General features: G+C 42.4%; 2 protein-coding genes across 2 annotated transcripts in view; one reads left to right on the top strand and one right to left on the bottom strand.

The window, feature by feature from the left end:
• LOC126567764 (uncharacterized) overlaps positions 1–14,634 on the bottom strand; it is a 407,639-nt gene that overhangs the window by 260,516 nt on the left and 132,489 nt on the right. The gene's annotated exons all lie outside the window — the stretch shown is intronic.
• Positions 6,575–8,503, top strand: LOC126568698 (juvenile hormone esterase-like). The gene is made up of 4 exons (XM_050225215.1): positions 6,575–6,763; positions 6,830–7,096; positions 7,160–8,205; positions 8,279–8,503. The coding sequence occupies exons 1-4, from the start codon at positions 6,575–6,577 to the stop codon at positions 8,487–8,489; spliced, it is 1,713 nt and encodes a 570-aa protein (XP_050081172.1). The 3' UTR covers positions 8,490–8,503.

Below are 14,634 nucleotides of genomic sequence, written 5' to 3' on the forward strand. Positions count from 1 at the left end.
ATCGAGCCAAAAAGTATCCAAAAATTGACGCGAGACCTTGGTTTGTATAACTTTTGATAAAATTTGCAATCATTTACACTTCCAAAATAGTTTAAAATTGGTTTAGTTAACATTCTTAATCGAAAAAAAAAGGAATATTCGGTTCATAAATTGTGGGAATATTGTCAATAAAACAAGGTGTTTGTTATGCTCATTTCACTTCTTGTAGTGGCAGTTAGCGATTTTTGAGGCTTACTTCAACGTTTGCTTATTTTTCCTTATCATTCTGAGATACTAAAATATGGAAAGTCTTCACCCATACATACGCTCTATAGGTGAATACTTTCACTACCTATTCAACCAATACATAATTCGCGTCATCGTTCACCGATCGAAACGTGTGCAACTGCTCCACCAGAACGATGGTTGTCATTAGCAGGGCAACAACGCTTGTCCCCATATAACCCCAGTAGTAGTACCACTTTAAAACCGGCACCTTGTCAGGATCGCGTCGAAAACGAAACTTTGGATCGCAGAAAACGAAGTCTTGCCCTTTAGAACAATCACACTCATCATCCAGCGCGCCCCGAGAAAGATTAAGGTAGGTCAGCTTTGATTCCGGAAGTACCATCGTCCGCGTGTAATTTTCAATCATCCATCGAACTTCACGGCTATCGTTGAGCGTCCGCACTAACACCATTAACGCGTTGGCTCGCATGGAAAATGCTGCATTACTCTGACAACCGTGCAGCAGCACATAATTCGCGTAGTCCGTGCTGGCAATGACAGTTCTTCGCAGTTGTCTTGCACGGTTGCAACCGTACCGTTCGCGATAGTAGATGCGTTTGTTTGCAAGGAACTCAAACCGATAGTTCCACTGCACCGGAGCACTTTTGTTTGTCCTGCAACCATAGCTGACAGCTAGCCGGTTCGTTAGCAGATCGTACCGGGTGTGTACCCGCAGGCACCGTAACTCACCGTACGGACTCACGAACGGATGGAGATGATTATCGGTGTGCTGCAGATAGGCCATCGGAATCCACAGCCCTTCGCGGATACGGGCAAGATCGATTGTTTTATTAGCGTACGGAAAGAGACAGCTCTTGCCACTTTCGAAGCTGTTCGCTTTAATCGCATCGTTCACCTTTACCTTCAAGCCTTCGAAAATGTTCGGCTTTTCCGACTCGTCAACGTACTCCACCGCGAATCGCTCGCCCGTGGTTAGCTGACAGTGGATGTCTTGAGAAATAAAACCGAACCCCGCAGAAAGCAGCAACGCTACACACCACATATCTTAATGGTTTCGATGCTTATCGCGTGTGCCTTGATGTGCCAGCCCCGCTCAGGATAGGTCACCGAATGGTACCAAGCGTGTCCGGTGACCGTTGACCACTAAATCAACCATGCTCCGGCTGTCGTTCGATCATAAAGCGTCCACCCCATGCCAAAGCACCGTTTCAACCCCATTAGCAGCATAAAGGAAGGTACAATGTTAGCACTGGGAATGGAACCAACGTCAAGCAACTCCTTTTCAACGGATTAACCATTCAATTGGACGGTTGAGCGTCGTGTGCTACCTTAGACGGCCGCCGGTCACGAGGGCATTAAAATCGAATTATTTTCTCATTTTCGGGCTTCATTCGATAATAATTACCGGGAACTCTGTTTCGGTTTCCCTTTTTGCGCGAAGCGATTGATGTTTGAGGTTATGTGTGAGCGTCTCCGTCGGTAGAAGTAGTGGCTGCATCGTCCTGACAACAAAGAAATTGGATTCGGTCAAAGATTCAAAGGAAGGAGATGTCTAAAATGTAGCATTTTGCTACACAATGTGATGATATAGTAGTAAATAAAGGTTTTGAGTAGTTATGGGAGTAAAACGAGAGCGGGTTTTTGCCTGCCAGTACTTCAGAAATTAGTCTGCTAGGACACGCTAGCCATGCAATGGCTTACTAGACTTGTTCATACCTCGTAATCGTATAGTCAGTGCTGATTACGGGGAACGGTTCGGACGGGATTCGAACCAACATTCGCTTTTTAAATAACTGTCCCATATACTTCATTAAGAGCGCTAATTACGTCTATTGCTGTTGAATATCGTATAAAATCGTCCAAGTTGAAATTCAGCCACTGACTAGATATTAACTATGCGGATTTTCTTGGAAAAGATGACGGATCAGAAGCTTCAATCCTGCTTCAAAACAGGGATTGAATCTCAGGATTCAATTACGCCTCGTAGATGAGGTCTCTGTTCAAAACTGCTCCGAAACTTGTTCACAAGGATTTTTGGCTCCGTAGACACACGTGTGAAATTAGATTCGAATATTAGACTCCATGCTCCGACAGGCTAGTCATTTGATGAGATTGGGTCCATACGATCTAGGTCTGTAAAATCGTTTAAGGTCGTCCACATGCACAGAGGAGGCTTACCAGGCCTTAAGTGATGCATACGACAGAAAACGTTGAAAATAGTTTAGCATACATTCGGTATACGGTACTACATTCTGAGTGGTTGTGAGGACTTCACCCGCAGAAAAATGTTTTTGAAAGTTAAAAAATTAAATTGAGGAGGAGGTATATGTCGATCACCGTTGAAAAAATTAATTGCTCTGAACAACCCATACCACTCACACTTCCACATCTCTTAATTTCTTCATAATTTATATTTCTTTGTAAACAACAATTCCTGAATAGTGTCTCCTACTTCTTATCATGCATTCCAATCACATACTTTCATATCCTCATGCAAAAAAAAACCTCCTAGTGAAAGGAAATAAATCCACTTTTTAGTGTCGTCTAACACACAAACAACAACCGCCATATCATCTGGACAATGGAATAGATTGCATTTCATTCTCACTTCATCGGCACTAAACTGCCGCATCATTCCTACTCCTGCTACAGGCTTCCCTCAGCGCTAGTGAGGTCAACATGATGATACGGAAAGATTTTTCACTTAACGACCGTGTTCGACATGACCACAACCTCGGCGCTAGAGAGGCAGACACGCCGTGAGCAACCCAACTTACCCGGTTACTTTTTTTACGGGTTTTCTTCTGAAGCCTCCCTCACTCCTGATGGGCAAATTTATGCTGTCTCATAATACATTCAACCCCGCGAGTAAGATCATGGCAGAAAGGTGAAGAAAGGTTAGCTTTAGAGACATTCGCCATTCCAGCGTCCACTACCTACCGAAACAGGAACGATTTATGCTTTATGATGTGCGTTCGTGCGTTACACTTTCGTTTGACCTTTTTTTTATGTTACTTGTTGTTGCTGTTTCCTACCGATGAGGGCACGGCACACTGCTATCCTACTCAACAACGCCAACAGCGACACGGTGTTAAACGAGCGGTGAAAATAAAGAAATGCAATAAAGCAATCTAGAGCAAACCCGGCACTATCCAGCCCGTCCGTCGCAGTGACGAGTCATAAAGTAGGATTTTCCACAGCAGGATGTATGAGCTTTCCTTCTCTTTTTTCAGTGTGCATGTGTGTGTTGGTAATAAAAACTAACCAGCTTCTTCTAGAAGCTCATCCTGCCGTCCTTTGCGAGTCACGTATTGTTTGATGGTTTTTTGTGTTTAATTTTTCAATGGCCCCCGGGTGTGATACATGGGGTTTTCTTTTCTTCCCGACTCTGTTGCATGGAGCAGGATCATCCTTAGTCGTTCATAAGGATGAAGCAATAAGTCGGGGCTAAGGAATGAATTATTTTCTTGTGTCAATTGAATGGAGCGAACGTGAGATAATCATGGGCGGATTATTTGTTCCAGGGAGCAAGTAAAAGGGACGAATAAAATGGAGGGCATGGTTTGAAGCTCTCAATTTTAAAGTTAGTTTTGGAACCTTGAATATGTGTGGATCTGTTTGGATGCAATTCTATATGCTAAGGCTCTTAAAAGATCTTTCGCATTACCTATCTATGATTGTGCCTTTTCCTTCTGTCTGGTTACTTCAAATTCAAAAACAATCTAGTTAATTAAGCTTATAATCCAACAATAATGGAATAAAAAAATTAAAACACTTGTCTTCTAAGGTTGCTCGCCTTAGGTAGAGAGTGTCACCATTGTTAGCGAGTCATTGACTCAGTGAAAGTGTATTGTTTCGGCATAATTTCCACTCCATCCATTCTGCAGCCACCAACTCGGTTCAAAGATCATACCCAAACCCACTCCCTAAATTGAGTTAAACGAAAGCAATAAATTTCAACTTACAAAACAATTCGATTCCTGTGTTCCCGCCACCCTCCGCTTACTACCAAACCCGGCGTACCAGAGCAAAGTTTCCCGCCGTAGGATATTCGAGCACCTCGGGCTCGAAATACCATTCCCGAAAATATAATGCAAAACTTCATCCATTCTCTGGCGCTCGGCAGCGCAACGTAACATTGAAAGGGATTAGTTGCCATCGCTTGCACAACGGCAGGACAAGGCTGACGACGTCTGGTACGAGCGTTTTTCGGGCGCAACGATATCCGAAAACAAAAGCACGTGAGAATTGTGTGCAAACTTTGTCCCAGAATCTTGCCGCTTCCCGATGTGGGCATACGTCTTGCGATGTACCGGAAAAGTCACAATCGCACAATGCCTCGAGAGCTTAACGTAACTTTCGAAAGCGAAGATGGGGGGGGTATGGTGGTTCACAACCCAGAAATAGACATTGAGAAGCGAGACCGAGTTTAGCGACAAAATATTCACCCCTAATCGACTTTCGCCCCCGAGATGGGAAGAAGATGCTCTGCTGATAGGATGTGACGTTTTATGCAGTTGACGCGCATATCCGAGGCTCTAAGGCTTGCAAGGTTTTCCTGCTTCCAGTCTGTACTATCCTGACTGAATTATGCAACTTCTGGAGTGGCTGGAGCGGGTGGCACAAACTTGGGTACAATCTAATTTATTTGTCCCTACGACCTTCCAACAATGGCATAAAGCTCTTTAGAGTAGGAAAATACTACACGGGGTTCACTGTTCGGCAGGATGTTTAGGGTTAGAAGGCTTCGACCCAGTGTTTAGTTGGCTTCCTATGATTATCCTAAAATCCGGGACCCTTGACTTGAGTTAATTTCTGCCTCACCCATACGGTCCAGATGGTCCAGACACCTGTCCACCGTATGGCGCTGGTTCCGGTTGTAACAGGCCTTGCACCGGTGGAAGGAAACCATAGCTCAAAAGGACAATTTCCTAAGCACCTATGAAAGTCAAATGATAATGATAATATATTTCAATACGAGATTAATAACTTAAGCTCCGAGATGTAAGCTTGTACACAGAGTGAGAGCGACTAAAAACGGAACAATAAAAGCTGTACCGGGAAGCGGTAATAAATCATGATTGTGTGTCCTTTACCGTCGATCGGAATAGGAAAACCTTTCCAGCTGAAAACGCTCTCCGCCACAGCTAACCTTCTAGGGGTGGACCTTTCGTAAGGAGCTTCATTTGCCTTAAATGCTATGTAACGTAAACCTGTTTACGGACCATTTTACCGGTGGGTTTGCTACGTTTCCACCAGGAAACGTTTACAAGCTAAAGCCCATGATGATGGTCATGATGATGATAGTAATGATGTCTCCATTATACGTACATGCGCTTACATTATCAACCGTTGCCTACACTTACAGCACACAATTGAGACACTCGGTGAAACGATCTTAAACACTGCCGAGAAAGATGATTTGCATGTGGCTTAATTAATTTTGCATTTAAGACTTTGCAGTCATCTTCTTTGACAATGCACTTTAACCGGGGGTTTCGCTGTAAAATTCCACGTGCGGAAGGGTTTTACAATTCTGGGAAAGTGAACACGAGCGTTTGATTATTTTCTTGTTGCATTGGTAGGCTGAATCGCGTGTACTTCGCTCAAGCATGTGTCAGTGGTTATCAAATTTGTATAAAAAAAAGCTAAGCCAAATTTTTGAGAATATTTTTTGACGATTTAAAAGGATGATCTTATGCACTTTGTTCACAACATTTTTTAAGGAATTTATTTGTCAGTTGGGTTTTATATTTAATAATAATTTAATGCGTGTTATCCACGAATCTCAAAATTTATTGTCTTTACAACATTACTTTTTCTAAATGCTTTTATTTAATAAATTTTTTCGAAAACATATTACGAAACAACGTTGTCGTTCCCTGAGTAAGTTTCGTATATTTAACATAACCAATGGGTCTGTTACAAAGAAACCAGCATAAGTACATCATCATTTACTGATGAAGTTAACGATGAGATTTCAAGCAAAGATAAGAATAATATTTATAGACACGATTATGTTCTAAACTCATTTTTTTCTACTAAGTTACAAGAAAAAAGCGTCATTGTGACTTCGCGTTAATTGATTACAATCTCATGCCGTCAACTGGTGGGAGAATTTCGCCTAGTTAGATAAGTACATGCATCACTAATCATTCAGTTTGTTTATTGACACCAAAATGTAACCCCGTTGTAAGCGGTGGAATTATTTCTTATCACACAGCACAACGCTTTACATGCGTTTCGAAGATGTGTGTCGGAATAAATTCATCGTTCACAGCTGATTTGTTGTTTGAAAGTTTACTCATTCATCGTTCATCGCGCCGAACGGTCGCACGAGAGCAAAATGTGGCTCTGTGTTGCAGTGCTTGTTGGCTGCTTCTTTGCCAGCCAAGTGCAAGCGATCTGTCAGGTACGGTTCGACGAATCAACGACGGGTATTGGAGTGCACAACACCACCTTCAGGAAAACAGCGTACTGTGCGTATCTTGGCGTACGGTATGGAGAACCACCGGTTGGAAAATTACGATTTCGTGTAAGACATTCGTCACCTTTGATTTGCTGAATCCTTGCCTAATAACCTTGTGTAATTCGCTGGCAGCGTTCGGTGATGCATCAACCTAGTGGACATCAAAATTATACAACTGTTGGCAGTATGTGTACTCAGTTTCGTGATACATCGAATTTGAGTGTTGTGCTGGGTGTAGAGGACTGTCTGTTTGCCAACATTTACACTCCAAATGTTGATGTAGCTGCGAAGAAACACTCATCAAAAGGACATCCCGTGTTAGTGTTTGTGCACGGTGGAAGTTATCAAATTGGAGATGGTGAAAGGGACATCAACGGTGTAGATCTGCTTGTGGACCACGTAATTCTTAGTATATTTTAGAACGGAAAATTATTTTAACTACACCTTTTCTGTATATAACAGGGAATTCTGGTGATAACATTCAACTATCGGCTGAATATGCTTGGCTTTCTAAAGTCTGATGCGTACAACATCAGTGGAAACTACGGCTTGAAGGATCAAACCACTCTACTCCAATGGGTACAGCGCTACATCAAGCACTTCGGAGGCGATCCTGAGCAAGTCACACTAATGGGTCAAAGTGCTGGCGGAGGTTCCGTAACACATCATTTGTACATACCACAATCTAAAGATCTCTTTCAGCGGCTGATTGCATTGAGTGGATCGCTGCTAGCACCTTGGTCATTTATGTTCGCCTATCAACTATGTTCCGAGCAGTATATGGGCGACCTCAACCCACACTCAAAAGAACATCTCCAAGAAATGGACGTTCATGATTTTTTCCGCACTACAAATGAAACGTATAGGTATTGGTTTCCGTTTGCATCTATGGGAACGCCCTACTTCATACCCGTAAAGGAGCAGCATGAGATACATCACGATAGCTTCACCGTACCTAACCCACAGGAAGCCGTTTTACATGCACCGGTCACACGCGTTCCGATGCTACTGAGTGAAACTGGTCGAGAGTTTGAAGATCTAGTCAATATGGTGAATTTGTTCTTTTTCTATCCTAATATTCCATTAAATTGGACAGGTGACACCAGCCATGCTTTCGTTTCGGCCGTAAACGGCTACGCTTCCGCATCAGTTGCCGAAGGCCACGCAACCTCTGTAGAGCAAGTGATACAACAAATTGCCAGCTATGGCAACATGAAGTACCCCATGAGAAGATTAGCGAAGGACCTAACCCGAACTATGGATTCCTCGACACATCCCATCTACTATTTGCGGTTTGAGTTTGATGGTCGCTTTGGCAAGTCGAAGAATGACTTCTATCGTAAGATTTTAACAAATCCCGAGTATGGAGCGATGCATGGAGATGAGTTGGGGTACATTTTTACACCCGATGTAATTGACAAGGCTCTAGCGGCACCTGACGAGTATCGGGAAGAGTGGCGTATACATAATAGTACGGTTGAGCTGATAGCAAACTTCATCAAGCATGGGTGGGTAGAGTTTAGTGTGTGGTAAAAGAAAGCACGAAGAAAGTGATCATTCTATGCATTGGAATTTTGACAGCAATCCAACACCAACCTACAGTGAGCTCGTGAACATCACCTGGACACCACTAAACGAGAACAACTCCAGCAACACCTACTTGAACATCGATCGGACGTTTGAGGTACGCCAGTTTGAGGATGACAGGTACTGCCAGTACTGGGATAAACTGTACAACTGTTTGTATTATAATGTTTGCGATGGGATTTTTGAAGCAGACTTACACCAATAAAAATATTGGAAAAGAAGCTCAACGATTAAGCTTATTCGGAGAGCCACGGTGAAGATTTCCCCGTAACCTTCTCATCCCCTGGTAAAGTTTTCAATTTCTGAATCTCCAATCGTGTGGAACACATGCGGGTTGTTCTTGTATGTACACATCTTTCCCAGAAGAAGGACCGCACTGGAATATCCGAATTCAAAGTGTTGTAAATTTAATCCTTTCGACAATTTTCATGACACTTTTACACCATCCTTCCATCCAGCATGCCACAAGTAGAAGGGTTCATCTGGGTAAAGCTTATCCCGATTTAAACGGGACCACCAGACCTGATACTGTTAAAGCAGATACAACTTTTCATTACGTTGATGTTACGTTCAAAATTTATTATTTTACTCCATCCACCTGACTACCCACCATCACACCATAAGCACAGAGAAGTGTTTTCGTAGGCTCGAACTTTAGACGGAGAAAATTTATATTACCCCACAAAAAAAAGCAAAGCCGAAAATTGTCGAAACGATCATCAGCTGTATTGGTGGAAGAGGGCCGGTAAAGTATCGTTATCTTTTGGGGACAAAAATTATTGTAAAACATTTAAGCATCCCTAACCCACCTCTACGCCCGTCTCGCATCGGAAGTTTCCACAATTGGAGTGTGGGCGTGTGGGAGGAACGATGGGCTTAATATCTTTATTATCGCCCTCTGCCATACCTGAGATGGGAAGATAGATCTTCTTCGTTTGAAGGTGGTCTTTTAACCTTATCCTGCCCACAGCAAAGAACAAGCTTAAATGGACGGTGGTTGCTTCATCCCTTTAACAAGCAGGTTTTTTGTTTTAACAGCCGTTTGAACGAGAAGCAAATGCGAGAGTTGGCCTTATTTGATCAACCGGGAGCCTGACGGTGGCTGTGATGAAATTATGAAGTAATAATAAAATTTATGGTCGACGCCCGGTACCCGTTGTCACGGTGTGAGGTGTTGAAGTTGTCCGGAGCGTCTTGAAGGGTTTCGAAGACGTAAAAAGTGGCGATTGCTAGGCACGTTTATGGGTGAAAAAGTCAAACTGTTAAATGACAACCGGTCTCTGTCACGTTGGATAAAATATGATCCGATAAATTGCTTCGCTTCGGAGACAATTGTCAAGATGGGTGTTTTAAAGCAAGAAGCCAGAAAAAAAGGAAAGGTAAGGTAAAAAAATTTCATATAGATATTTGAAGTATTGTTTTCAGAAATAAGTACTTAATTGATCGCTTGGATGATTTAAACGATTTTTAATAATTAATTTCAATTCCTTCTTGCAAGTATTCCTAAGTTGTTTTTACTGTTTATTTTGAAAGTGGCTGTTGGTTGACCAAGGACGTAGCTAGAAATAGCAGGCTAAGACCTCCCGAAGTTGAGGAGTCAAATAATATATTTTGTAAACTTGAGATTTTACGAAATCATTGGTAACAAGTACATTAAAGTTTTATATTCGAACTAAAGGATGATCAAATTTATATAAATTAAAGTTAAGCCTCTTTCAACGATTAGGTCTCGTATTTACTGTATTTTTGACCGTTTGGTAAATTTTCATAGCGGTTTTGCTCCTGAATTCCTTCGATATTATTGAAATTACGGTGATTTCAAAGCACTGTAGGCCGCTCCAACGCTCCAAAAATCGATTTTGAACCCTTCTTTTCAAACAGATTGTCATGCAAAAGGGTCAAAAACAAACAAAAAAAAAAAAACGGAATCGATTAAGTTCTCATTTTCCAGGGAACAATATTGAACTGAGTGGAAATGCAGAAGTGCATGGAAAATGGGGAGAACTCCCCCCCCCCCCTCCTCCCCTCATTGCTTCCTAACTACATCATTCGACAGGAAGTGCTGGTACGAAAACCAAACTGACCACTTACACGTGCATGCATACACACACACACACTAACACACTCAACGGTACAAAACGCTCGATGGTGTGCGTGTGCCGCCGGCCACAGATCAATCGGCCTAATGAAATGCGATATATTTTCCTACCAATTATCGTCATCGATAACTTTGTAGAATATTAATTAGACGCTAGTGGTCGGTGCCGGTTGGAACAGTGCCGGCCAACGATCGATTGACCATCTCGTCGGCCATCGGCTGCTCACCCCATCATCCCAAGTCTCGATGCCCGGGCCATGATTTCGAGCACGACCAAAGTCCGAACTCTCCAAGTGTACTCTCGTGTTCCGTGTGATGCGATTTCGATGAAGTTGGTATAATTAAATTATTCCACTCCAGCATCCAGGGAGCGTTCGGTGAAGGTTTCGCTTTCGGGTTTTGGCGTGAATCCGATGACACTCACGACGGTAGAACGGTTGCATGCGGTTCTATAGCTTCCCCTGGGGGCGAGTGACAAAGCATCGGATACTGGTTTGTCCGGGATTTCGAATCGGTCCCGGCACAGGCCGCTAGATCGCCAATCTTTCACCCAGGACACGGTGTATGGTGTAGTGAAAGTGTAAACTAATTGTGCGCAAATGATGGCGCACGAGTGCCTTTCGAATCAGTGTGCAGGAACGTTGCACACGCACCCTGAATCCTCTCAGGCAAATCCAATGGGAACAGTGTGACATCCCATCGGGACTTTTTCTTGTCCGGCTGTCCGGCAATGAGCTGTATTGGATGTTTAATTTATACGGATAATTTTCAATGCCACAAATGGGTTACACACGGCGAGACGCGTCATGATGGTGGCTGTGGTGTTGATAAGTGAATTTGAATTTAAATGAGGAGGTGCTTAAAGTACGTCTATCTCGATAGAATGCCATCTGAGGAACGACTGTTATTGGCTGTAATGTATGGAATAAAAATAAAAGGGATAGGACACCCAACAAAATATATCTATGCGAAAATTGTAACCGATAACAGACGCTATATGATCTTCCAACTACGAGTATAATGAAGTGGAGGAAGCCAGAAATTGTAGTACAAGAAATCTCATTATTTTAGAGCCAAAGGAGAATCGAATGAGGCAAAAAGTCTCAAAAAGAATGTGTAGAGCTGGGATTGCATAGTTTTAGGCGCTAGGCAACGATTATTTATTCAAATTAAAACAATACCATCTTTTGAAAAATTAATATCCAGCACAAGGATGGAAGGATTTGTTGTTCTGCAAATTAGCGAATGAAACAAGCAAAGCAATTAATATCAAAATATTGTTGTAATATACTGTTCCTCTCTCCGGACATGACCTGCCATTTCTTCCCATCCTGCAAAGAAACCACTGCACGAAGCATCAATTTTGCATCATTTTACCATGCACCGGAGCGGTGTTTTCAAAACTCCAAAGTCATGCTCCCTTTTCACCGGCGAAGCTAACCCTCACCCCATCGCTTCCGGACTGAATCAGCAGCAATTTAAACTACTTTTCCCACGGCTTCCGTCGGATACCATTCGAGCTGTTCGAGCTGCCCGATCGATCGAACACGTTGCGCGAATCATCATAATTCATACGAATTAATTAATTAGGCCGATGCGCCGTTTGACATATCATTTAGATGTTAATTAAGATAGACAGCACACAGAAATCATCGCGCGAAATCCCTGGGACAAACGCACCGGGAGCCCCCGGTGACCGCACCCTGTGTCCACCGCCCACCCGGAAGCGTTCCGCATGAGAAATGGTGCGTTTAATTTTATCGCTTTCTGTAGGCGCGATCCACAAACCGGGTAGCCTCCAACGGGCGCGTCCGTCATTATCATCTTTACCTTGATCGAGCCCGCGGGTTATTCGTCAAAAATAGCACCGTCTCGATTCGATTGCGAGCGCATTGTTGTGGAAATTAGTGCATTCGGGGCTCCAATTAAGCAGTCGGGACAATACCATAAACCATAAATTCGATCGATTTAGTGTGTTGCGCGAAATGGTCATAAAATGGACGATTGTTGGATGTGGGCCAAACGCCCGGTTGTTTGATGATTTACGATCGATGAGAAGGGTTTAAATGTGTACGGGAATGTGTACATAATCGATAGAATCAGTGCTTAAGCACTTTAAAACAGGAGCGAAACTGAAGAAAGTGTCCAAGTTCAGTAAAGAATTGGTCTTGTTGGGAAAATATTATGACGATTGAAAGCAATAATACAAACCATTTCCAGGATGTTGAGTTTTGACGCCTAAATATATGCATTTTGATGTCGAGTGTGTATGCAGTTAGCAAATATGAAGAAAATTTCATTATTGCAGAGAAAATGCGCTTCAGCTTTGCCTTAACAAGAAGAATAAGTTTATTTCTTGATTTATTCAAACGTGTAGAAAGAATGTGTCTTAAATGATTGTTAAAATACACATTTATGTTCCAGTTTGCTAACAAATAATTTGTTTAGAGTGTCTATCAACAATCAAGCTTAGTTGCATATTGTATCCAAGGTTTGAGTTGGTTTATTGCAATTATGGACACCACAACTTATCATAAGTTCAAAGACAACTTAAAAGGACAAGTCTTTATAACTTACAAAAAAATTCATTTACATTTTAGTACTACGGCTCACTACACAATCTTATGGAATGGAATTTAAGACAACGAATAAGGAGGAAACATCATGACAATATCGATTTCAATTGTATCATCAAATGCGTTTTGGGAAATACTGCGTTCAGCAGTAAAAGTTAGTGTAAAAAAAAATTAAATTCCGTTGCAAAATACGGCCGTAAGCAGCGAGACTAAAATAAAAATTAAAATAAATACTTTCGGTTCAGTAACATCCTTCCCCTTGTAAGCTTTTAAATCATGCGTTGTACTGCCAACATAGAGACATAAATTATCCATGCTACGCATTCCCATCCTCAGACTGCATGAGTACATAAAATGGTAAAATCCGCCATGAATTGACTACGTAACAAAAGCATAATATTAAGAGATTTTGAAAGCTTTCAATTGTATGCACAAGAATGAAATGTATTCCGGCACTCACAGATTTTCATTTTCTGTCCCGTGTATCTCTAATCTGGCAGCGTGGTAAGAAAGCCTTCATAAAAGAAAAGAAATCCATCTCGAAGCACCGAGCAGATGTCCTGAAAATGCACACCCATTGATTCACTTGCACACTTGCATCCACACCGCATAAATCTCCATTCGAAGTGGCTTCTCCTGTGCAGTTGAAGTGTGGGAAACTGATAAAAAGTAACCACACGCTCTTGTGCGGCACGTTGTGCACGGTTCTTCTGGTGGTTGTTTCGTGCACTTTTGCAGCTGCCATGTAGCTGCATGCACGCTGTACAAGCGCTTCTATGCTGCATGCGTTCGAACGGTATTCTTAAGAACGGTGTTCATCGAACAAGTGTTTCATTTTCCTGCTCTCGAAGTGAATGAGACCAGCACGTGAAAAGCAATAGAGAGACAAAAAAAAAAAGCGGCACTCATCTGTTGAAACCGTCGTGAGGACAAAATGAACAAAACCCGGTGCACCAAACACCTTCGCTGCATCTTCACTCGCGCCATCACGAACACTTTTGTTCGCTCTTCATTACGGATTCATAAATCTGTTAAAACACGAGCACATTCCCAACGAGCTGATGAAATTAATATTTATGTGCGCTTGCAAGAGTTCGGGGTTTTAAAATTCAATTACCATGCACCCTACACCGTTCCGGGCAGAAAGAAAGGCACCGGTACAACCGAACTTTCTTTCTGTGAGCCTTTTTTTTTGCGCTATGGCACCATTTCAATCGACGCTTAATATGAACGACACGACAGACACTCCGTGTGTCGGAGTAAGTTTTAACACAAACCATATCGTTGCCGATTAAATGGAGCATGATAAGAGCATGACGCGTAAGGATTGTTAGTAAAAACAGGGACAAAACACGTGTTAAAAAAGTAGGATAATACTCCAGCAAAAAAAAAACCTCCCTGAAGCGTGAGGGCATGATGAGATGGGATTTTTTGTGTGTGTCCTCTATGTTCATCAGCAGAAGCACGCTACAGAATGTCGTCAAACATCATCATCATCCGCATGCTGATCATCATTGTTGGCGTGACAATGGATAAGTTCGAAGTGCTGCCACAGTTTATTGCATTTTTCGGGCACGTTGCTTCGAAAATGGATAGTTGGGAGAAATGAGTGGCGCTTTGTTAATTATCATGACGCGTTGCGAATATTTATGACGATGATTGGGAAAGGTTGAATG

The sequence above is a fragment of the Anopheles maculipalpis genome, chromosome 2RL (genome assembly GCF_943734695.1).
Source record: "Anopheles maculipalpis chromosome 2RL, idAnoMacuDA_375_x, whole genome shotgun sequence".
NCBI classification, from domain to species: domain Eukaryota; kingdom Metazoa; phylum Arthropoda; class Insecta; order Diptera; family Culicidae; genus Anopheles; species Anopheles maculipalpis.

Excerpts from the sequence above, each read along its gene's own strand:
- LOC126568698 (XM_050225215.1), top strand. The coding sequence starts at position 6,575 with ATGTGGCTCTGTGTTGCAGTGCTTGTTGGCTGCTTCTTTGCCAGCCAA. Across the intron at positions 6,764-6,829 it reads TTGGAAAATTACGATTTCGT|CGTTCGGTGATGCATCAACC; the intron begins GTAAGACATTCG and ends ATTCGCTGGCAG. Across the intron at positions 7,097-7,159 it reads TAGATCTGCTTGTGGACCAC|GGAATTCTGGTGATAACATT; the intron begins GTAATTCTTAGT and ends TGTATATAACAG.